This window comes from Syngnathus typhle, linkage group LG16 (genome assembly GCF_033458585.1).
Source record: "Syngnathus typhle isolate RoL2023-S1 ecotype Sweden linkage group LG16, RoL_Styp_1.0, whole genome shotgun sequence".
Lineage (NCBI taxonomy): Eukaryota > Metazoa > Chordata > Actinopteri > Syngnathiformes > Syngnathidae > Syngnathus > Syngnathus typhle.
Window position 1 is genome coordinate 6,719,917 of NC_083753.1, and position 24,118 is coordinate 6,744,034.

The 24,118-nt window shown below is 48.7% G+C and overlaps 2 protein-coding genes across 2 annotated transcripts in view; both read right to left on the minus strand.

The window, feature by feature from the left end:
- Positions 1-586: 586 nt before the first annotated feature.
- Positions 587-7,296, minus strand: plppr3a (phospholipid phosphatase related 3a). The gene is made up of 8 exons (XM_061301166.1): positions 7,210-7,296; positions 6,945-7,130; positions 6,409-6,538; positions 5,713-5,908; positions 5,417-5,474; positions 4,937-5,110; positions 3,522-4,337; positions 587-3,406 (listed from the first exon to the last, which is right to left on the minus strand). The coding sequence occupies exons 1-8, from the start codon at positions 7,288-7,290 to the stop codon at positions 2,651-2,653; spliced, it is 2,397 nt and encodes a 798-aa protein (XP_061157150.1). The 5' UTR covers positions 7,291-7,296; the 3' UTR covers positions 587-2,650.
- Positions 7,297-11,235: 3,939 nt separating this feature from the next.
- The window catches only part of grin3ba (glutamate receptor, ionotropic, N-methyl-D-aspartate 3Ba), a 45,708-nt gene continuing 32,825 nt past the window's right edge, over positions 11,236-24,118 (minus strand). The window contains exons 4-13 of the mRNA XM_061301949.1: positions 23,154-23,650; positions 22,812-23,083; positions 21,908-22,144; positions 20,026-20,172; positions 19,817-19,962; positions 17,805-17,920; positions 14,565-14,716; positions 13,814-13,978; positions 12,520-12,587; positions 11,236-12,391 (exon numbers count right to left, since the gene is read on the minus strand). Coding sequence (XP_061157933.1) covers positions 11,482-12,391; positions 12,520-12,587; positions 13,814-13,978; positions 14,565-14,716; positions 17,805-17,920; positions 19,817-19,962; positions 20,026-20,172; positions 21,908-22,144; positions 22,812-23,083; positions 23,154-23,650 — 2,710 coding nt within the window. The 3' untranslated portion in view covers positions 11,236-11,481. The remainder of the gene's footprint in view (positions 12,392-12,519; positions 12,588-13,813; positions 13,979-14,564; positions 14,717-17,804; positions 17,921-19,816; positions 19,963-20,025; positions 20,173-21,907; positions 22,145-22,811; positions 23,084-23,153; positions 23,651-24,118) is intronic.

The window sequence follows — 24,118 nt, forward strand, 5'->3', positions numbered from 1 at the left end:
AAAATGACTCCTTGCATTGATTACGCTGACGGTAAGAAGGACAGCGGTGACCCACTTTGTATCACCTTTCCTCACTTGGGGAACGATGAGCGGGAAGTAAAATGAGACGTACGGAATTAGCTTATGTCCAAGCGAGTGATGGGGGGGGCCCCTCTACAAAATAACCTGTGCGCCTAAAATGATTGTTGCCCTATGCTCACAGCACACACACGTATACACACATGCGTCACGGCGAGGCTGTCTGACCTCATCTTCAGGCCTCCGTCCTGCACACCATCTGCACCGTCGGCGCTTTGCTTCCCAGCCGTGAATGCACACACACTGTGTTTGTGCACACATGCAGAAATAAAATCTGTGAAATCTGTATGCACGGAGCAGCAAAAATCCACCCGACTGACTGATGTCACGGGCCAAACAATGACACACATCCGAGGGGATGCAGCTGGAGTGCACACATGGAGGATTGCTAGATCCACATGGAGCCCGAATTAAGAAGTCGTTTTATTTTATTCAACGTTATTGTTATTGTCACACATCAATACAGATAGAAAATGTAGCCCGTAAAAAAAAAAAGGCTGAAGCGATCAAGAACAGCAGTCATAATAATATGAAGGAAGTAGTTTTTTTTTTTTTTAAAACACTTAAAAATGGCCCATATGATACTCAAAAGCACTAAAAAATGCAGCAATGGCTTGTTAAATAAGGTAAGCGTGACACACACACACACACACACGCACGCACACACTATGCAATAGTGGGGCACTCGCACCAGAATTTAGTAGGAAATTGTACACAAAGGTAAGCTTAACACAACAAAATGCTAAATTGATTTTTAAATCTATATTGTTACATGATGTCTTAAGGAATTTGGGACTAAGTTCTATTAATTTCTTACAAATAATTTAATTGCAAAAAAATAATAAATAAATGGCCAAATTTTGTTTTGTTTTCTGCTATGTGCAATTTTTGTGCAAAATCCCACAAAGAAAATTCTGGTGAAAGGAGGCTCGCGTGTAGCGCCACACAAAATGCATTCCATTCGTACCCGTTTGTACAAAATAGCGTCAGGGAATTGTTAAAAAAATGTTTTGTGTCCGTGTTCATGAAAATATCCAAAAATATAAAGCACTTATTGACAGATGTTGGATGTAACAACTCGCACTAAAAAGTTAATTCCATACAACAAAGTTGAAACGCAAAGAATGGACGTTGAGCGGCATCATTATTTTCAAGATGATAAATTAGCGCAATGTACAGGTAATATTTATTTTAAACAAATAATGTAAATGATTTCCACTTTCTGATTTTCACTTTAGTTTGCATTCATTTGGCTTTACATTGTGGTTTTTTTTAGCACTTCTTTCCAACCAAAGCAGCGTATAGATAATGCTGATGGTTTTATGGTATAGCTACAATGGTCAAATTTTGATGTCCTAAAAAAGAAGTCAGATGTTTGGTGTGATGAGTTTGGCATCTGGACAAATACCCAATGAACTGGATTTATCCAGACTATTTGCCCCTGATCAATAAAGTCCAGAGACCTGAATGACGCTTGTCACAATAAGCGTGTTGACTGACGTTGTGCTCACATGTGAAGTTCTGGAGTTTAGGTTTAAGGTTAAGGTTAGGAGATCAGGATTGGGAAGTATGGTTTGCTATTGGATGATGAGAACTGGTTTGCGTTTATGGGACGGTTTTAAGGATTAGAGTCAAGTGTTCAGGTTAGGATTCACGGTTTAGGATTGGGTCATGTTTAGGGTAGCATCTACGGTTAAGGTTTTGAAGGTTAGGGATTGTTCTGTCTGAACCAATCATGAAGTCTGAACGCATCCCTGAAAGTCTCAAAGACTGGAGTCGAAGCTAGTCGGCTGCATCCAGTGAACAAGCCGTTCCGGGACACCTGGATGGGGCGCAGCTTTCTTCCTTCCACGGATCAAACGTCATTGTTTGAGTGAGATGATTCCCCAGAAGGATTCGGGCTCGGAAGTTAAAAGATCCACAGCAAAAAGTCGTTAGTGGAGTAAACAAAAGCCGGCAGCCGGCAAGCAGCTGCAGTCATCTTTAGGAAGGCTGGCGTCGCCCGCGGTTGTTTTGTTTTCCTCGTCCTTCGTCGCCCTCTCGGAGGAAAGCAGATTGAGCAAATCTGAGGCCTTTTGGTGTGCTATCTCCTTCTTCAGCTGCAGACGCTTTTCCCTCCCTGGCGGCGACCGGGCGGGAATTCTTGTGTTTGATCTGCTTTCTCTTCTCCCGACAGCTGATAGACGGAATAACATCGGATAGGTTTAGTTGAAGTGTTGCCGCGGATTTAGATTGAAGATGCCATCCTGGAATGGAAGTCCTTTAAAAAATTTGTCAACACCCTTCACGATCCAATGTGTTCTTTTCGGAGTCTTTGAAAGATGGGCTGTCCAAAGTAGCAGCGGTCCCCAACCATTTGGTACCGGGCTGATTGGAAAAACGAAAATAGAAGATAACCCTAATCCTGTACCCTAACCTTTATGAATTGTGATTTTCTGCAATGCTGAAGATATAAGTAACACACGCAGTGTCATTATATTAAGATGGAACCGGCTAATTGGTTGTAGTTTTCATGCCGATCTGTCCAAATATTTCTTGACGTGACACGCAAAACAGGTTCGGGGCCGCTGCACTATAGCATCCGCTCGTTCTGCAGGGCCTTGTAGTAGTGCTCCTGCTCAGCGTGACTACGAGCTGACACGGAGGGTCGGCGGGGCAACGTGGAGGAGCGGGACAGCATGTGGTCGTCCACCAGCAGGTCGGGGTGCGGCGGTGGGGGGAGCATGGCCGAGCACATGGGGTGGGGAGGGGGAGGCGGCGGCATGGAGGAGGCCGGGAGTGGAGGAGGGGGTAAGGGGGAGGATGAGGGCTGCGGGGACACCTGAGAAGGCGGGTGAGACAGGAGGGATGTGTGAGGGGGCGGCGGCGGGAGATGGGGTGACGACAGCTGGGGTGGGGGAGGCAGAGAGGGGGAGTGGTGCGGCGGGGGCGGGAGCTCCGGAGTTTCCAGCGACTCCTTTTTGACCGGGAGCGTCCGGTAGTCGCGGTACAATGGGGCGCTGTCCTGCCCTCGCAGCACACCTCGGTGCTTGTCCAACGCGGCTGCGTCACCGGCCATCAGGTTGCCGCTGATGGTGTTCCGCCATTCCCACGGCTTCCCGTTGGAGGCCGTCACCCGCACCACCGGGTGGTGGGGGGCGTGGGCGTCGATGGTGACGATGCTGCCGCTGCCAGCGATGCTCCCCGGGTTGCTGCCCATGCAGCTGTCCCGGTCGGAAGGGATCCGGTAGTAGGGTGACTCGGAGCAGTTGGAGCCACCGCCAGAAGAAGAGCCGCCCCCTTCTAGGGGACCGCCTCCGTGGTTCTGCTGTTTGGACATGGCCATCACCTGCAAGGGGCAAGCAAATGTCAGCCAGGAGAACTCTTTGCAGTCCTCGTGTCGCTCATACTACCAGAGACAAAGATGATTCTGACCTGATTCAGATTTTGTAGCTGGACCTTACCTGAGTGACTCTTGGCTGAGCAGGGTGAGTGTTGGGCACCCTGGGCGTGGACACTGCAATGGGCCCCACGCTGGGCTCCTTTGCGGCACTTCTCTCTGCCTCGGTGAGCGACAGCCACTTGGCGCGGGTCTTGGCGCTTTTGGGGGAGACGGGCGGTGGACGCGTGGCTTCCTCTGGGATGTGGACCAGCGGAGGAGACACAACCATTCTGACCCCGGTGGGCGTGCCCGTGCCTTTGCTGGCTTGCACTTTAGGGTAGAGGGAAGACGGCACCCCCTGGTCGCCACCCTCATCTTTGGCATCTGCCTCTTCAGCCCCGTCCTCGCCCTCATCTTCATCCCGGGAGCTTTGACTCCTCAGCTCCAGAGAGCGCTGCTTCCACTCCGACACCAGCTGTCGGGATCTTTGGGGGTCCAGGGGTACGTGGAAGGTCATATGGCGTTGCGAGGAGGGCGGCTCGTCGGAGGGCGAGATGGGGCTGCTTCCGTTGGCCACCCGGGGCAGAGTGTTGCTGAACGTCACCATGGTCTCCTTGCCCATGGGCCCGCGGGTGGCCAGGAGCTCCACATCGGCACTGGCTCGCTTGAGGGAAGCCAGGGAGGCTTTCTCCCGCCTCACCTTGCCGCGCGCCCCGGAACCCATGGCCACGGCCAGCTCCTCGCGGCTCTCCGACACCCGCGGCGTCTTCCTGTAGAGGGAGTCGTGACTGCGCTGATTCAGCACCCTCAGGGTGTCCTTGTGGGCCGCCGCTGACATTTTGGGGTGAGGCGTGGAGTCTTCTTCGGACGCTTTGAAATTTGCCACCGCGTACACGGCCTGGAGGGAGACGGGCACGGCATCAGGGGAAAGGTTTCATACCGAAGAATGATTAAAACTTTGCTATTGGGGTATGGGGCAGCTCCCATTGAGCCCTATGAAATCTGCCTAGCGACATAAACCTGAGCAATTCTATTACTTTTTTTATTACTTTCATAAAAAGCAGATGTCACTGACATTTAATTTTTCCATAACAGGAAGTGAAAAGATCCTCCGCCTTAAAAAGTAAAGGACAAGTGGGAAAATCTGCAACAACACTCCTTTTCTTCTTGGTCCCTTTCTCCTCCCTAAACTCGAGTGTGAAATTGCTGCGGCGAATTCTTATCCGATTACCGCTCCTCTCTCCGTTCTCGTAATAAGGAAGGCTAAAAATAGCACGCCGGGAGAAAAAAAGTAAGAGGAGGTGACGAATAAAAGAGTTTGTGTTGGCGCGCACAATAGGACCAAAAACAGCGAAAGCGCATTATTTAAAGAGGCGGCATCCTCCTACTTGTGTCTAATGATGGCTACAGAGGACAACACAAAGTTGTTCTTGATTTTTCGATCATTAATATTATTTTCTTAGTATTATTTGATTGTTATTTTCCGCAGCGACTGACCAGGTAGACGCCGATGCCGGCTCCGATCAGGTAGCCCACGTAGACGTCGATGGGGTGGCTCCGGTGCTGGGTGATCTGCGTCAGGCCGGCCAGGCCCGCCGCCATGCAGAAGGCGAACACCAGCAACGGCTTCAGCAACTTGGTGGTGGCGCCGATGCTGGCGTTGAAGTACATCTGAGGGCACACGTGTGGCGACAAAACTGAGACGGGTGACATTGCGTGTTAAAATGATTCAGCCATCTCGAAAATAAGCCTTTCGCATTGTTCCGACGGTTTGTGAATGGCCGCTCGAATGCACATGATTTGCTGAGTGAAAGAATGCCGACTCTGCAGACACTTCCAGATGCTTTGTCGGCACTTTTGCAACACAGCATACACGGGAAAATATTTGTGCCTTCCTGCATGACACAACTTTGATTCCTCACATCGAGCAAATCAAGAAACCTAGACGGGGGGGGGTAAAAAAAAAAGTCCACTTACAGAAATGTATACGGCGGCAAAGCCAGAAAGTGTTGCATGCTGGGATGGGAATGTTTTCCTGCAAGGGAGAAAAAACACATCACAGTCAATAAATAGAAAAAAACAGGATGTACAACACAATTGGGGGATTGTAGGATGAGGCGCTGTGCATTTTCACCAGGATTAGCATTAGCCGCATTAGCCATAATCTCCATTGTTGTGCACGAAAAGGTAGCGATGGCTTATTGTGAGAAGGACTAATATTTTACATATTAGTTCAGTATTAGAATGTTCAATTGGAGTGCTTCTGGTCCTACCTGGCCGACATGATGGCGTACTGGTCTTTGCCCATGCAGATGTCCTGCGTGACGTAGGCGTTGTTGTCGCAGGCCACGCCCGGCACCGTGTAATTGGGCTGGCAGACGGTAAGGAAGAAGGGGGCATGGTAGCCGGTGGCCAGCTGGATGACATCTGTCACCAGTGCCGTTGCTAGGAGACCGAATACGTGAACACCTGAGCAAAGGGAGGGAGGGAGGGAGGGAGGGGGCATCAAGGTCATCTCTGACTTTCAAAGTGTTTGAGTAAAAAAAAAAAAAGAAAAACTATTCTTTTTGTCACTTGAAGGCACAGACAAAAGCAAATTGCTAAAAAGCAATCCCATTTGCACTCCAGAGCATCAAAGTTGGCCTCCAGATATTTATCCTCATATCACGCCGCTTAAGCATTTGGTCATCCTTCGTTTAACGCCGCTAATTACTTCATTAACAGAATACCAAAAACAGGTTAGGTGAACCTCCCTTGACACTTGATCAGTTATGTCAGGGCATATCATTTATGATGATTTTTTTTTGGTTGAATGAAAAATTATAGGAAGAGTTTTAAAATAAAAATAGAAAATAATAGAAAAATAATAATAATAATAATAATAAAATGAGATAAAATAAAAGCAAAAAAAAAGAAAAAAATTAATAAAGAAAAATACTGAAAAGAAATAAAAAAGGTGTGTTACTGACCCACGAAGCGCACAGTCCTACGCAGGAAGGAGTTGAAGCTGCATCCGCCGGCGTTAATACTGCCCTCCGTCTTGGGGCAGCTCTTGAGTTTGGACTGCATGCAGTACATGAGGCCCTCCCCCATCATGATCTGCGGACAAAAGCCAGGAAATTAAAAAGGAGGGAAAAAAAAGAGCCAACATGCATTTCTTTTCAATTCAAAACCAGGGCTGAACACTATTGATGTTGCTGATCACTTCTAGTCAGAGTGATGGATGACTTTACTGCTTCTCCCCATGCTGCTGATTAACATTGTGCGTGTGTGTGTGTGTGTGTATTGACTGAGGAGGTCTGGAGTGTGTGCAAAAGTGTTCATTTAGCAATGCCGTCTATTGATCACGTAGTTCTTGTAGAGGAGATTGAATTGTTGTCGTCATTAGCGGTTGCAGTGTTGATGTTCTGCTTGGGTTCTTAGCATTCTAGCATAGCATAGCTTCACATAAAATGGGAAAAATAACGCAAAACCCATCAGCAAGTTTAAAACCAATTTCCATTACCGATGCGGCAGGTCCAGCGAAAGCCAGGCTGAGCAGCATGAGCAACGGGATGAGCTCGTCGCCCGTCTCCACGTAGGGCATGGAGAGGTGACGGTCGTGGCAGCGGAAGCCCACCACGGCGGGGGTCAACACGTCGGTCAGCTCCAGGAAGTACAGCGACACCAACGACGACAGCACGATGGGGAGCTGCGCAAGTCCAAATTGTTTCTTACAATAATGGAAGCACGAGATTGTATTGGCCATTCTGGGCTGCTCTTGACGTTACCTCCACAAAGTAAAAACATGGCAGCAGCGTCATGCTGTCTTTGGGGGGCTTCTTCTTGGTTCGGTTTTTGGGGGACGTCATCTTGGAGTGGGGCCACTCGCAAGCTGCTAGAAGAAATATTAGCCAACACGTGAGCGGTTGCGTTTTGAGGCTGCGGGCCATCACATGACCTCAAGCGGGAATCGTAGCCAAAGGTACACATGGAACATCAAACACGTTGAAATATTTACAAACACACACACACACACGCCGGGGAGTGATCTCAATTTCTACTTCCCTTTGACTTCCTTCTGTCCACTGATCAACATATCAGCTAGAAGAGGATGCCGGGATGGATGGATGGATGGATGGATGGATGGATGGATGGATGGACGGTCTCCAGTGTGGTGGAAAAGCTGCTTAGTAGGAGCCAGGCCTCCCCCACCCAGTCTCATTTGAGTGACTGGCTCCCCTCACATACACACTTAAACCTGTCCCCCTTTAAATCACATCACACACAATGTGCCTTGGCTGCAGAGGAGGGCCGGCTTGTTTATCCCCCAAAACAGGTTTTGTTTCTCTGAGGCTCTTTGCATGCATGTGACAGCAAAATGTCGGTCGGCGTGTGCGCTTCCCGTAAGACTTGAACCTTGTGTGTGTCTGCGTGTGGATGGAGTGACAGTATGTCAGTGTGACAGACAGCCCAAAAGACCACCAACATGGGTGGGGGTGCTTTTATTTTCAAGGCTGACAGCAGGAGAATAGTATGCAAAAAAGTCCTCGGAGCTGCATTTCCCTGAGGGACGCCACAATGGCATGGAAACAGGAGCTCAGAACACAATTTTTTTTTTTCACGTAATTGAAAGTTGTTTTATATTTTTAGCACGCAATCTGTACTGTTGGCTCAGTTTGTAGGAAAGTTGAATTGGATTTTAAGAAAGAGCCTTCAACCGCGAATTCTGTGTTTCTAAACTAATGTTCACGGGTCATTTTGACCGGCTGCATGTTAAGATATCACTGTGGCTTGCAGAAAGAGATGCAAATTATGTTTTCTAAAGGAGAGCAGCTGAGCAAATGCAATTCTGTTTTTCTACAATATATTTCCAACTTTAAACGGGTCATTTCGACCCGCAACATAATGACTAAAAGGACAATTGTGAAGATTACAATGAAATGCGCCTCATTGAAGGCGAGCTAATGAAGGGCATCACGCAACTTGCCAATGAGCTCATCAATTATGGAAAGGTATACACACGTGCACACACACACACATGCACGCACACGCGCAGACACTCACCTCTATCCCGGGGGCTCCGTGAATTCACCGAGTCCCGTCTCCCCCTTCCCCCCCGGCGTGCTCTGGCGTGCTGCTCCAGTTTGGCGGCTCTCTGCCCGTCCGTCCCTTTAATCCGTGTCCATGTCCCCCTACAAAAAATGCCAAATCCCAGTTGAGGTGGATGCTGAATTGGGATCAACGTTGGCTGGAATGCTGGATAAGGATGCTGATGGCCCCCCAAAATGTGCTCCGATTGTGGAGTGAAATCTTCACGTGGTGGTGGTGGTGGTGGTGCAGGCTGGGGGGGTGGGGCTCCCGATCGTCCCCTTCTTCTCTTATTATCATCCGGCGGTCCTCTCGATATTCCTGAGAATTCCAAATCACAAGGTTATAAAAAATAAAGATTCAAGTAGGACTCTTCATCTTAGCTTTTTTACCAGCGAGCACTCCAGTGTCAGTTTTATTCGGGTACGCAGTCACAAAGGCAGGAACGAGATGGGGGGGGGGGCAGGAGACAGGGAGCGGGGGGTGCAAGGGGGAGGAGAGAGTGGTGCGCTGATGGTGGGGGGAGGAGACAGTCTGCTCCACACTTCTTCTCCTTCCATGAGACAAAAAAAAAAGGGGGGGGGGGTTGGCAGAGGGAGGTACAAGCGTGGGATGAAGAGGAGGATGAAGACAGGCTCTCATCAATAGAAGCAATGCACATGCGTGTGTGTGTGTGTTGTCGATACCTGAAGGGCGTGTCCACGTGCACCACAGAGAAAACGTGAACCCCCCTTTCTGCAGGAGTCATCAGGAACGGTGATGTTAAGGACAAATCCGCTAGTTTTGGGCTCTGGTAGGACTTTTATATTCCGTACAAAGCAGCGATTTCATTAAAAATGCGTAGAAGAGCAAGAGAGAGCAAAACGGTGTCGATACCGGAAGGGTGGATGATCTATAGCAAACATAAAATAGAAAACTGGTATGGATCAGCTATTCCTGGTCGTTTAAAAATGAAACATGTTTCCAAGACATCCACATGGTTAGTGCATCAGGGTTACAACTGGAGTGTGTGACACATTCCCACACACACCGCCAGACGGGATGCTAATATCTGCACGTTCCCAAGTGCTTCAAGACACTGCTCCAAAAAAAAAAAGCACCCCCGCACTATGAATGGGGGTGCCACATTTATCCTGCCTGTGGTTGCCAGGGAGTTTCTCTGTGAAGGGGCGGGGGTAGGATGGGGGGTCATGAGGTCCCCCTGGGCTCATACACACCCTTGCAGCCCCCACCTTAGCAAATACACATGGGCAGGACATCCAATAAGAGCCTCTGCTTGGTCACAGCTGGTCAGAGCTAATAAACTCATCACCGCTGTTTACCTAACAGACGAAGGCAACATATGAGAGAGACGCGGGGGTGCTCCCGAATGCCAATCAAAAGTAAGCTTTGCCTTGCTAAAGGCAGATACATATAACATATAAATAAAACATATCAAGTTGCCAGAGCCGCCCGCTTTCCCATTGAGCCAATTTCGAGAGTAATTGGTTGTGGATGTGGGTTCCGCCGCAGGGGGAGCTGTACATTGGGGGATTCATAATTTTGATTAAAATGACTCTCGACTGCGGCTCGCACATCCAGTTGCAAGCGTTTGCAGGGCATTAGCATGAAACTTAGGAAATTTCAGAAAAAAAGAAAAAAAAAGATCGCACACACTTCACAGGGACATGCTGCAATTTTGTGAGTGTGTAACAAACAATTGGCTTGTAAATTTGTCCCCTTGTGCAGGGCCACCCAACACACTCCCCACATTGTTTGTCACATGACAACAAGCGCAACACAACAGGGACGAGGGGCCAATGGGCCGTGTCGGCGAATAATCATCTGCACTTTAAATGTAAAGTAGGACACTAAATCACACACAAGCTTGCCCGATGCACACATTCTGGTCCCCAATTACTGCACAATTGCCACGATGAGCAGGTTAAGAAAACACACATTGCTTGGGCGACACTTGGTGGTAAAAAGCTGCCATTACAACATCATGCTAATGCTAATGCTAAACATTTTGCCAGACTTGAGGTCCCCACACCGATGCAGATGTCTCCAACATGGGAAATAACCATTTGTTCTCAAACAATGAGGAAAAAGAAGGTAAATTAACCTTTGCCCTCTCATTGCCATAAGTACCTGAAGACAAACCTGTAGGGATTTTTCTTGCAATTTGTGTGTTGGTCCCCGCACCGCATGAATGTGTCAACGTTTGTCCTCATTAGGTGATGAATATACAAAACACACACACAACAAAAAACAGACATAGGACACTTTCAAAATGGCGTCTGCATCGCATGGGTCATGAATTGCGGTCACGTCCTTCGGTAGAATTCCACCGAGCATCGCACAGATGTTGCGAATACAAAGTCGAAAACTCAAAAGTGAGATAGCGGCCACCTTTCGTATGTATATAAATGTTTATTTCAAAACATGGAATGGTCCATATCATAAAATCTCTATAAATGTGGTTACAATTTGTCTATAAGTGGATGGATGAAACGTATTTCGCGTCAACGTTTTAGTACGGAGCGCTTTTGTCGTAAAGTGTAAAATATATTCTCGTCCTTGTCAGTTACGAGCTGCACCGCTTCTCCACTTTGAAAAGCCTTGGAGGGATGTCCTCGGATCCAAACGTGGAAGTGGTAGGACTGCAGAGGTATTGCACATGATCAGCAGAAAATGGACTGAAGGAATCCACAAAGGCCTTTCCCCCCCCCCCCCCCCCTTGAAAAATAGATTGCTTCTCCATTGTCCTCAGTCACTTTAAAAGGTCTCCATAGCTGCGGGAAGAAGGGCAAGAGCGCCCTCTAGCGGACAAATGCAGAGCTGAATGACAATACTGTATTACGTTGAACAGCATCGAAACATCTTTACAAATAAAATGTAGAAATGAGTCCGCTGTTAATATTTTTAATTAATCGTGCCTGACTTCCCGCGGCTATGTACGTTTTCTCTGGCGGAGACGACCTCAACTGATCTCAAGCCCCGCCCCCTGCGTCTGAATGGCTGGATCTTGTCCTGTCCAAAGTGCTGAGAACGCGCGTCAGGCTCGCCTTCTGCCGGTCGAGGCTCAGAGTGTTCCGGGCCAATTGCGCGGTGCCGTGCTGGCCGAACCGACTTCGGTCCAAACTGGCGGAAGAAGCGGCACGCGACTGGCCGGTGCGATCTTCCGTCGGGAGGGGAACCGAACGTAGCTGGGGGGCTCGGCCTCGGTCCAGGCTGTCGATAGTGTTCAGCGGGCCGATTTTCCCGAGCGCGAGGTTCCCGGGAATGACCTGCTGAGGCTGGTTGTTGAGAGTCTGTCCGGTTCTGTCGGGCTGAGGGGCGCTGCTTTTGTCTGTGCTGATAGTTTGGACCTGCAGCCGGTCCCGCTCCCGCTCCAGGCTAGTGTCCCGACGTACCGCTCCGCTGCGTTCCCGCTCCAAGCTGGTCTGGATCTCCGCCCTCCTGGCCAGCGCCTCCCTCAGCTGGTTTCGAAAGATCTCGATCTTCTCCTGGAGCTCCTGCAGCTCCCCTTCCCACAGGCTGGTCTGTCCGCCCCTCCCCCCCAAAGGAGAGAGTACCAAACCCGCAGATGCCAGCGCCGAGACGGGACCCCCGTTGGCTTGGAGGCCCAAATTCCCCAGGCTGGGGAGACCCAAACCGCCGAGGCCCAACCCGGGCCGGCCCACCATGCCGGGGCGTCCCCGCACTGAGGCGGTGTGGGTGCGCAGCCGGTAGCTGTGGAGGGTGTCCAGGTCAAAGTGCACCCGCTTTTCCTTGGGCTCGTGGGACGGCGACGAGGAGCTGCCGCTGGAGGCGGGGAGGGATTTGGGGGGAGACGGCGGGGGAGCCTGCTGATGCTGCTTTCTATGCAGGCTGCAGTTGTCCGAGATGCAAGAAGAGGCGCTGGACAGGAAGAGTCCAAGTTAGATAAAAGAACCATATCACAAAAACGGATTAAGTCGCAACTTGTTGAAAGAAACCAGCGTTCAGCCGCCATCTTGGAATATTATGTTGCGTCAAGCAAAACTTACCTTTGCTCAAGACCCGTCAGCTCTTTGCCTTCTTCCTCATACGCCGTGTGGAGAGCTCGGTGAATTTTCTGGAAAGTGACAAAACAAATAAAAAAAGGAAAAGAATCAAAACAAAAGACAATGTTAAAGCTTGTCCGACCTTGCGGCGCTGACGGATTTGTTGATTTATTGCGACCGCCTCGCTACGCTCACACACAATGACACAAATCTCAAAATCTTTGCTGCATTCATTTGGTTGCCGTACGTGCTTGAAATTTGGGACCAGTCAAGATCTCAAGTTTGTCTTTGAAGGACCGCTGGAATGTTAAATAACCTCTCCAAACCAAAATGTCCGACGTCCTGATGTCTTTTTGGGCTAGCAAGTTGGGGGGCTGAACGTTCTGCAAATTCTAAAGGTGGCCAATTACACTGGCACATAGCGCCAACTACTGGTGAGGAGGGATTTTTCAATGACAGATTTCAGGGTCTGGTATTGACATCCTTTTCCAATATTTTGAAATAAGTGCACTCCAAAAATTAATTTGGCCTCATAGGAGAAAATTGTCAAGAGGCTTAACAATGGAAGACTGATCACTTCATCAGCTCCGAGATGAATGGAGAGATGGATTTATGAAGAGCCATTATTCCGGTCACGCAGCCCTTAAATGTGACGACTCAAGACGCCCGCTTTTCATTTACATCACATTACCGAGGGAGATAACTCGAGCGCCAACACGTGAAGATGCGACGTGGCAGCTTTCGTCCACACGCGCAGGAACAGGCACGGGAGCGTTTCACATGAGACATCAGATGTGATGCTTTGATATTTGAGCAGATTATGGGATGCTTGCTGCAGGCTGCCCTGAGGGGTTGCCCTTTTTTGGGGGCGGTTGGGGGGCCAAGAAGCCTTGATGTTCTTGTTACTGCTAAATTACTAATAATAACTCCAACCTACCGCCAAAGGCTTCTCATTAAATGGTAGGGTATGCGTGACTTTTACAAGCCAATCTCCATTTTGTTGATTTTGTGGCTGTGGCGTACCACCATAGAACTTATATAAGAAAAGAAAATAGCGCAATATCAATAAATCCTCCACTGTTTAACAAAATTAGACAGCAAGAAAATAAAGAAAAAAAAGATCACATTTAAAAAGAATCCCATTAAAAATGTTAAGAATGTGCCAATTATCATTCCATCAATTGGAGAGAATACGAGTTGCAATGACAGATGTATGACAGTAGAGGGCGCACGCTACCTTAAAGAATAACTGCAGAGGCTGATGGACTTGCACAAGCGTGTGTGTGCGTGTACTCACCTGGCTGGTGTGTAGCCAGTACTGCAGCGTGTGTCTGTTACGGAGGCGCGGGATGACCAGGTGATAAAAGGTGTGCTCGCCCGCCAAGGTCAGCAAGGCGCCGCCCACCCCCATGCACAGCAGCACAAACAGGCCCGAGAAGTGCTGGATGCCCATCTGGAGCGTCTGGAGGGAGCATTTAAGGTTGGTCTTGATTTGCTTTGGTCGAACTTCAAGTGCGCACACACACCTGCCCGCCTCGCGTGACAACTTTATGGGTCGGCGGCATCTTCTAAAGTGCTCTCATCAGGTTCCCGTCACCGAGCTAATAATAATAATAATATGTGCGACGCCTCTGCCGTGCTGGCTGTGCAATTAGCCGCGTGCTGACGTGGACATTTTCCCAGCCAGGTGCTTAAGGTTTTCTCCATCCAGAGGGCAACGTGGCACTAAATTCCCAAATTGTTGCAAAATTAGCTCCAACAACAACCTTCGTCTCCGAAAGGGAGGAGCGGTTCCGTTTTCAAAGTGGAGCGCTCTTTACGTTTCTCATGTTGCCAACATTACGACGACTGGCGAAACAATATCGGTGCTCTGAATACACAACAAAATGGAGGAGCGTGACCATGTCATTGTGCGTCAGTGTGTGACAGTTCGCCGGCGTCCCAAAGGGAGGATTATTTCGAGACGCGTCCTTTTAAAACGCAGCGCACGAAGATGACGGCTCAAGTCCGCCATCAGCGCCGCCGCCGCTGTCATCCTGCCCGCTTACCTCAGTGACGGCAAAGACGCGCTTCCCGCAGGGCACCACTTTGTACCATTTGTCGTGCAGCATGTCCATGAAGCCGTCTGACTTGTAGCGGCTGACGAACTCGGACACGTTGCGGGTCAGAGGTGAACCTTGCGGCAGGCCGATGCCGTAGCCTGGAAGAGACGCACGCAAAACAAGATTAGGAGAATTTCATTGACTGGATCCCCAGTGTTTTGGTCTGGATTCCTTCAAGTCTTGGCTTTGACTTGGTCTCAACTGGCCTTAGTCTTGATTTGGTCTTAATCCCCAACCTGGTCTTGACTCAGTATCAGGCCCTCAAAGCCGTGGTCTGGTTTTTTCATAACTCAGTCCAAATCCTCAAAGACTCAGTTCCACCCCCTTTAGGTCCTGGTCTCGTCTCAGAAAGTCTGCCTCTAGCTTTCAAAGTCTTGTCTTGGCTTTCGATATATTGGCCTTGATTCTCGGTCTGGACTCCTCCTGGTCTTTGCCTGGACTTGTTCTTGCCACGTCACAAAGTGTTTCACAGTTTGACCTTGGACTTTGCTCTCCTGTGTTCTCCTTTGCTCATTATAGTCATGTAACAGTGACCTAAGACTTTTGGACAGCACAGCGGGAGGGAATTATTCAGCCTTGGTGGAGGTCAACTGTTGTCTGACGTGTGTCCAGCGATTCTCTGGCAGCGCGTGACAGCCATGTGGATGGAGGCCCGCTGTGGTGGTTCCCGTGAAACAAAAGCGGTCAGTCGGGCGGCCTCAATTAGCTAAAGGGCAGATGCTCTCTGAAATAAGATTTATTGGCTCGCGAGGCTTCAGCCGGAATCCAAATCGAGCACTTTGCAAGCAAGTGTGTTGAGTCCACGCGCACGAGCGCACACGCTCGGGAGGTCAGTACAACACGGTGGTCTTTTCTGTAAGCATGCAAACCTGCCACCATTTTGTTTTTTCCATTATACTACTACACTGGTGAGCATCTGCAAGTGGCAAGAAAGATGGCGCCCCGCCCACTTTCTCCGATTCAAACAAGTGCGGAATGACCTTTTGGCGATGGTCCAATGATGAACGGCTATGACGGACGACATCTGGCGTCAACGTCAACCTGTGTGAGCTACAATATTCAATAATTAACAGCTGTCTGCTGGCTGGGAACACGTTTTGCCAGCTTGTTGTCCTCTGCTTGCATCTTCAGTCTGATGTTCATCTTTATCATTCCCTGGCTTTTTTTTTTTTCTTCCCCCCCTTCTCCTGGCACTCTTATCTCCCGCTCGCTTCGTCTGGTGGCGTCTCCTCCTCCCGCGTCGCCGTAATCGCCGTCAGCCTCGGCGCGGCCATTAATTGAACAAATGATGGAACGCGAGCGAGACGCAACTTCCCGTTCCTTATGGAGCATAAAAGCCGCATAAATGTCCCTTAAGGCTCATCAGCGGCCTCGCTAACGGGGGAAGAACACGTGTCAAATTATTAAGAACATCTCTCAGTCTGACGCAGTCATTTCTCGTTGGATTGTGTCCATGTTTACGTCATGTCTCCTTGTGTCGATTAATTGCCTCCATCAAATGGTGCAGCTGTCCCTAATGAAATGTCTGGCAGCCGTTCGTAAACGAGGCCGCCGTTGCGCTTCTGCTCGCGTCGCCGACAGCTTATCGATGACGCCCGAGTATCAGGAAGCACTTAAAAGGAAGGCGCTGACGGCCAGACAGCGCCATTCATTCTTTTTATCTCCAAACGGGGCGTGGCGATGATTTATTGCGACTATCAACTTGCAGAGCAACATCGCCGCCATACTTCTTCATATCATCTTGCATGATCTCATAATTGTTTTGGGAACGGGGACTGTATCGCTCGGCTGGTTTTTACGCGGCCGTTTTTTAAAGTCAGACTCCAACTGAGCAACCTCCACGTGAACATCAGCAGACAATTAAACACCGAAGATTGTTTTCCTGATGCATGCTACGTTCAAACTTTCCAAAGTAGTTACCGAAAGGCCAAATTGCATTTGATTCAACTTTTAAAAGTCGTCAGTGGACGAGACGTGAGTGGCCTGATCAACAGCGGCCCCTGGAAAAACAACAAGGGCCACGATGGTCTGCTTGTTGCAACATAATTAATGGGCCTGTTGGCAGCCTAGCAGGAGGGGTCGAGGAGCGATAGTCCGCCGTCTTTGAGCAGCGAGCACGAATCATAGCATTAATTCCGACCGTGTCGTCACCTTCCGAGCTCTCGCTTCTCCCGCTCCAGGTGAAGGTTTGTCTTGATTAGGCGACTCCGCCGGGCGCCTCTTTTATCACTCAAATGAAAGCCCACATCTCCAGCGCCTCCGCCAGGTTTGCGCTTTATTGTTCTCTCGCTCGTGTTTACGGTGTAATCCCTGCGCCCCCCCCCCCCCCTTCCCGTCCTTGTACGCCTTTTTAAGCAGTTAATCAAGTCCAGTGACGGCGCTTGCTCGGAAAAAGCCTTACGGGACGCCGAGACCACATTGTGGAAGGCAACGGGGCTAAAACGCGGCAGTGCTGCCACCTACTGGTGGTTATGCATCATTATAGTTGTTTTCAAATCTGGCACTCTTCTCCACGGTGTCAAAGTTACAAGCATTTACTTTTCAGTTCCCTGAAAAAAACCTGGATGACGTCAAGCTAGGATGACCCCTGCCGAAAAGGTCAGCCGCCGTTTCATTCTGGACGTTGCAGATGAATAATAGATGGTGCCCACGTACTTTTAGCCTGCAGTACAAGTTCATGCGGTGAATCACTACTGCCACTCACGGAGAGAACGTACTATTTGATCCTCACCATCCGTGTGTGTGTGGTGTGCATACGTCAAGGTGCGTGCTGCTCGACAGAGGTGGCCCGTGGTCATAGAACACGTGTGTGTGTCGATGAATAATGTGCAGCTCCTGCCCCAACACGGACACATTACTTATCGCGTGTGTGTGTGTGTGTGTGTGTGTGTACTATGCGTGTTGACCCACATTCTTGGAGGCATGCTGTATGTAAGAAATAAATCATCCCTTATAAATCCATATACTGATTGGATAGGAGAACAAGTCTTTGCCCTCCACCCAAATGACTATCCAATTCAAATGTATTGTGTGTTGAAAATTTCAAAAGAAAATTGGAATAAAGATAAAATAATAATAATAATAATAAAGATATAATTATAAAATATATTATAATAAATAATATTATGATAAAATAAAATAAAGAATAAATAATGTAAAATTTGTAAATTTGTGTTTGGAGCGCACCTTCAATGGCGAACGGCTTGCCCACCGTCAGCAGCTTACAGTCTGCGTCGATGGACACCTCGAAATCTAGCAGGGCTTTGTCCATGATGAAGGCATCCAGACTGGGAGGATCCGTCCTTACACACACATGCAAATCGATTAATTAAAAAAAAAATCTTCCATTGAGATATTGGAGTGAAAAATCCAATCATCCGGCCCACAAAGGCATCATATGAATTTGACATGCGACGTCTCGAAACGCAGCCGGACTAAAAACCTAAATACAAAGCGGACGCCATTAAGTGCATCCTCGTGTAAACACGTAAATCATTTAGCTAAGCTGCCAGCCTCTGTGGCAGCCCGATAAGACTTTGGCCGCGTTGCCAAACACTCGTCTTCTTCTCCTCCTCTTATTGATCCGCCTGAACCTAATTGACCTCTAATTATAGAGCGCTCCTCTTTGCCGCCGAACAACAGGCGGTTGGAGATAAGTGTCAGCGCAACAAAATGGATTTCAAGCGTCCAAACGCGGCCCAGACGCAGGCCGAGGAGGAAACAATTATTACGGAAAGGACAACAACATGAAAGCCCACGTTTACATTTCTCATAAGCTCGCTAAGCGTTTTTTGTGTGTCCACGGGATTATGTTAGGTCTTCCAATATGCAATTTTCAACAACAAAAACACAAATGAACCAATATAAAAGTTTTTTGTTTTTTCTCTTCAAAAGATGTATTGTTCAAAGATACAAGTCCGCTTTATTTTGTCAATATAATTTCATAATCATTTGGATTATAATCAGGTTCGTGTCAGACAAGAGACAAAAACGATATCAAGTACTTTTAGGATCACGTGACAACGATGGAGGTCGCGCGTGGGTCGAGTCAGATCCCCGAAAATCCCAAAATTTCAATCGGCCTTCAAGTTTGCCAATGTTTACCGCCAGACAAAAGGCTGACTTTCCAGAGTTGTTTTTTTTTTTCTGCTGTGCTTGCAGAGCAGCAGTGTTTTATTGTTTACCTCTAGTGAGGCCTGTCAGGTGCAAAGAAACATGGAAGGGAGGGGGGGAGGCTCTTCTTCTGAGACACAAACACAAACCGGCAGGCGATGCTTCACCTTGGTGGTGCGCATAAAATGGAGGAAAGAAGCCTGTGATGGTTATTTCCTCCTCGTCTTAAGGTCCGGACCGCGGGATTTGTCGTCCTCGAAGAACGGATTGTGTTTTCTGTCTTCTGTCAACAAGTTGCTACACTTTACTCACTTCGTCCAACTTATCAATAAAAAATCAAGTTACAGTTTGGTCAAATGTATTGTCGAATATTTTATTGGCCAATCGGACGAAATTGATCGATTAATGGGGAAATATTAGCTTTTTTTAAAATTGGCCAGAATTGGAGACATAAAACATAACACATTACACGATAAGGAAAATATAAGCACATTAAAAACATATATATTTGGCGATTAATCAGCCTGGATAAATCAAGAACAGGTTGATCTTAATCATATCTAAATAATGCTGATGACATGAAAACAACTTAAAGAGTTTGTACTCGTGTTGCTTCTTTCCAAAGTTCCACTTTTTGTGTGAGCTTTCAGTTAATTAATTTTTTTTTTTTTTTGGAAGGTCCGTTATCATTCCAGCGAGGGCGTTTCAATTAATGCAGTAAACCTGAAATAATTTCATTGAACCATTTGAGTGAACTCAGCGATAACCTTTTTTTTCTCTCGCTTCTTGAAGCAACTTTCCAAACTGATCATTTGTGCAGTCTTCACCTTGTCCCGCTTGGAGGTGAGATTTGTTTGTTTCTTATGTCTGGGCAATCGGAGAGGCTCATCAGTACACAACGTTGCCGTTCCCATCCGGGATCAAGGGCAAACTTTGCACAAGCTTTTTTTTTTTGCATGTGTCGCTTTTTAAATAAAGATTTCCATTAAGGAGGCGTGACATCTTTGTTTGCTTGTTGCTAGAAGAATAAAAAAGCGCTTTGAATTATGATGCCGACGTGATAGCGTTTTGCAATTTGGCCTTACTTGAGCATACGCACGCCCTCAGGGGTGGTGGGCTGGTTGAAGCGCCGCATGTAGTCGTGCATTTCGGGAAAGCTCTTCTTCATGTAATCCTCGGCGCTGCTTTCCCGCACTGTGCCGAACCGGAACCCCAGCGACGGATGGTGCAGCTGCCCCCCCCCCAAAAAATCACATTGGCCTCAACGACGACACAAAGTCGTTTCGAGTCTAACCTTGTCGTCGTGGATTCCCGACACCTGCTCGAAGGTCTTTTCGCCCACCATGACGGCGGCCAGGTTGGCCGTGTAGCTGGAGAGCACCAGCAGGCAGAAGATGGCCCACAGGTTCATCAGGAAGCGGCCCGTCCAGCATTTAGGGGTCTGAAGACGGGAAGGGGGCGGGGCAATGAAAGCCTTACAACGTGGCACCGTATAAAAAAAAGTGAGGACCAAGTTTTGTTCTTCAAAGGACACTTGAAGTATTGACACAAGTTGAGTTGCACACTTAAAGCTCTGTATCCTCTTTACAACGGCCACATTAGCACCCAATTAAGTTAATTGAAAAAAAGATGGCCGGGCGTATTAAAGCAAATCCAACAACGGGGAGCTGTTTAGAAGGAAGCGCCTCGGAAACATGAGCCTCGGGGATGGTGGAAGCGGCTACTGTGTACTTTACGCCCACTCGTGAAAGCCAATCATTTATTCCACCAATTAAAACCCACCTCATGTAAGAGAGGCTATTCTGCCCAACAGCGCCCTCTCCTGTCAACTGAAATGACATTAAAATGCCCTTGGGCTCGCACAGCCAAAGTCAGGGCTTCAATGTTCCAATGTTGTTTGAAGTCCAAAGTGAAAGTGTAAGTTACAGCAGCTAATTGGATTTAAAAGCATTCCTTGGCAGCTATTTAATGACGGGCTCGCGAAGAAAGTGAATGTTTGGCTCAGATGCAGTGCGATGAGATGTGTTCCCGGAGAAGCGGGCCTGCTAATGGGGGCAAATCTGTTCATCAGCGAGGATCAAAGCCTCGACCTTTCAATTAGGCGAAGGTCTCCCTAATCATTCGGCTTCTGTTGCCGTTCAGCCCCGAGTCGTTTGCGAGCCTTTCTCTCGAGACGGTATTATGATGGCTTCCCAACTCACGGCAAGGCGTTGGACATTGATGTTGTATTTTAGGATTTGCGAACGGGCATTCTATTTCTTATAAACAGGGATCGAAAACGACCTTGCGTTCGGCGAGGTTCACATGCCGAGACCGGAGTGACGAGATTTGAGCGAGAATTATCTGGTTAGTCATCAAATTTCCTGCGCTTAGGAGTCAAAGTCTCTGAAGGATACTGAGGTGCTCCCAGGACAACTTAGAGGCGAGTCCGAAGTCTACGTGACCTGGTTGAACGCTTCTCTCTTAGTCTACCATGAAAATACCTTCCAGGTTGATATGCCTGAAGATCTTAACGAGACAGACCAGTGGGTCATGTCAAGAGGACTGTCTGAATGTGTCCAAATTGACATTTGCACCGGGCGGACCGACTTTTGAGGGACTGAAGTGAATCAAGTTTTACATTAGCCACCTTTCTCACAAGTGCTCACTTTTAGGAACTGCAATGTTTTATTCACTTCAGCCTCAAATCTGTCAGGGAACATTGCCGGTAAATCATAAGGGTGATGCATTTTCAAGAAAATTGGTCTCTCCCAGGTCAGTTCCTCATCTCCGCTTCGCCGATTAACCTCAAAACCCAACGTGGTTGGTCATGTTCTCTTTGTTTCTGGATCCTCACCTGTCTGAAACTTTCTCTTGGAGAGTTGACCTCCACTCTGTTCGCCCCTCTCAACTTCATCCATCCCAACCACGCCGGTCATAACTCTTCCAATCTCCGTGGAGACACTCACCCTTGCATTATCCTCCCCGTGGCTCCTTACTTCATCACTGCCTAACGTCCAAGCTCTCCCTCAATCAATCTTCTTTGCTCCCCGGTTATTTTTTTGGTCGTTGTGCCGCGAAACGTCCTCCCCTAAATCCTCTCCCGAATTACCTTAACTGCTTTTGTCCTATTGCCTCAGCTCCCAGCCGCTTGAAAACAAAATTCCCATCCATCAAGGAAATGATTGCAATGTTACCTTGGTGGCCACGGTGCGGCCAAACAAGATGGCGTAGCACAGGTTGAGGGCGGAGGAGTAGGAGAAGACGCGAACCCTGTTGCGCCCGTGTGGGGTCATGCCGAAGGGGCTGTTCCACTCGTACAGGGTGAGGAAGAGGGCGGTGAGGTGCAGCGTGACGAAGATGCCCACCCACATGGACCAATGCAGGGGCCACATGAAGGCGCCGATGGGGGCGGCGGTGTCCTGACTACGCACCTGGAAAAAAAAAGAAGCTTTTGTGAGTTTTTATTCTCTCGTTCCTTGGCAGGGATTGCATTTTGGCAGCGTCTCTGCAAATGCAGTAGTGCTCACTGGGCTGTAAAATAGCGGAGTTACGCGCCTAACTTTGTGCACCATTTTTCTCCGAAATCCTTGAGAGAGTCGTTTCACTATCTGCTTCATATTTTTACCACCAGCCTGAGGTGTCTTGTCGGTAAACACAGCCAGCCATAATTAGCTTGTAAAACCCGTCCACGGTTTTCCATTTTACACAATATGACGACTCTGGAAGGGTAAGGGAGGTTTTTTTTCTTCCTTTTCTTACAGGCAGATGAGCCTTTATTCCGAAATGGGACCCTACCGTCAGATCATATTATACATCGCAGCGTGTCAGCCGCACGGGGAGATGTTAACAAATCAAAGGAATAACGGCGGCGTGTCTCGGGGCTCGCCTCCCTGAGCCGTTACGGCGTCTTAAACTGCCGCTCGTTTTCGGAATTTCCATAATTAATAGGCCCGGCGTAAAGCGAAACTAATTATTCACTCGCTAATGAACTTCTGTTGGTGGAATGAGAGGGGCCAAAGGGTAAAATGAAGCGGCGGGGGCGGAGGTGTTCAAAACGTCTCGCACTCGGAAATGTAGAAATGCAAATACTTTCCGTACCAGGATGCCCAGGCTGGTGGAGTAGAAGGGCGAAGTGAAGTCTATGACTCTGCTCCTGGCCGAGTTGATGGAAAACGAGGTGACCGCCATGTCCGCCGTGCCGCTCCTCAGGTCGCCCACCAGGCCCGTCCAGCGGCCGCCGCCGCTCGTGGCCCCGTACTTCCCGTCCCCGACAATGTAGAGGTCAAAGGTAAAGCCCATGTCCTCCGCCAGCTTCTCCAGCAGGTCGATGCAGTAGCCGTAGCAGCACTTACGCAGATCCTCCGGAAGGCCTGCGGACGGGAAGGCCCGAGCTGAATTCTGATGAGGCAAAGCGATTCAACTGACGGAAGGAAGCCTTACCACTGCCTTCCCAATCTGCTGCTGATGCGTTCGGGTTATGCAACTGGTTGAACAGTCCTTGTATCACATCCGACCTGTTGGTCCTGGGGTCCAGACAGAGCTGTCCTGCAGGACACAACCCGTCCTCGTCCACCTCGCGGGTGAACACAAACGGGTGTTCCACCAGGGTGACCACCTGCAGACGATGCCCCTCCACAGACAGCCCGGGCCTCCAGCGTCCCCCGGGGTTAAAATCCCCTTGACCGTCACTTCCCCTCACCCCGGCGCCGAGGCCTTGACCCTGGCTGCTGCTGAAGCCTCCCACCAGCCCCTGGACACCGCCTTCCAACTCCAACCTGCCTCGGGACCACTGACCGACAGTCACCCAGGCCGGCTGGCCCAAGGCGCCCCTCTTAAGGCTCCAGACATGGAAGAGCTGTGAGGAAAGAACTCTGGAGAGGTCGCCGTCCACCTGGATCAGGCCTGTGGCACCAGTGAAGGAGGTGTTGGAGAAAAACCTAGAGGCACAGATTGTAGATATATTTTTATTGTTTTACCCTTTCCACAAACTTTAAACAGATTGTAAATGCATTAACCTAATAAAAAAAAGACTTTGGACTGTTACTGTACATAACGTTGCTTACGTTTTACTGCTCTCCCGTTGTTCAATAAACGACTGAAAAAATGCAACAACCACTGCGGCTTTCATTTCCCACCTGTGATGGGCATTACTGCTGGTATGTTTACAGAAAAAAAATACATTAAAAAATTGTTCGCTTGAAAAAATTTCTATATAGCGGCGACACGAGCGATGAATTTTGATATAGCGGGTGGCGATGGTTTGTTTATTTATCGCCATGGGGAAATTCAGTCTTCGGAAATTCTCGCATATCCATAAAAGGACATCGCGAGACGTTCAAAACAGACTCGGTTGAAAGTGTCGGGGGAAAATAAACATCTATTTTCCATCGTGCTCGGCCTCATTA

Excerpts from the sequence above, each read along its gene's own strand:
- plppr3a (XM_061301166.1), bottom strand. The coding sequence starts at position 7,290 with ATGACGTCCCCCAAAAACCGAACCAAGAAGAAGCCCCCCAAAGACAGC. Across the intron at positions 7,131-7,209 it reads CATGTTTTTACTTTGTGGAG|CTCCCCATCGTGCTGTCGTC; the intron begins GTAACGTCAAGA and ends GGACTTGCGCAG. Across the intron at positions 5,909-6,408 it reads TAGGACTGTGCGCTTCGTGG|GTGTTCACGTATTCGGTCTC; the intron begins GTCAGTAACACA and ends CCCTTTGCTCAG.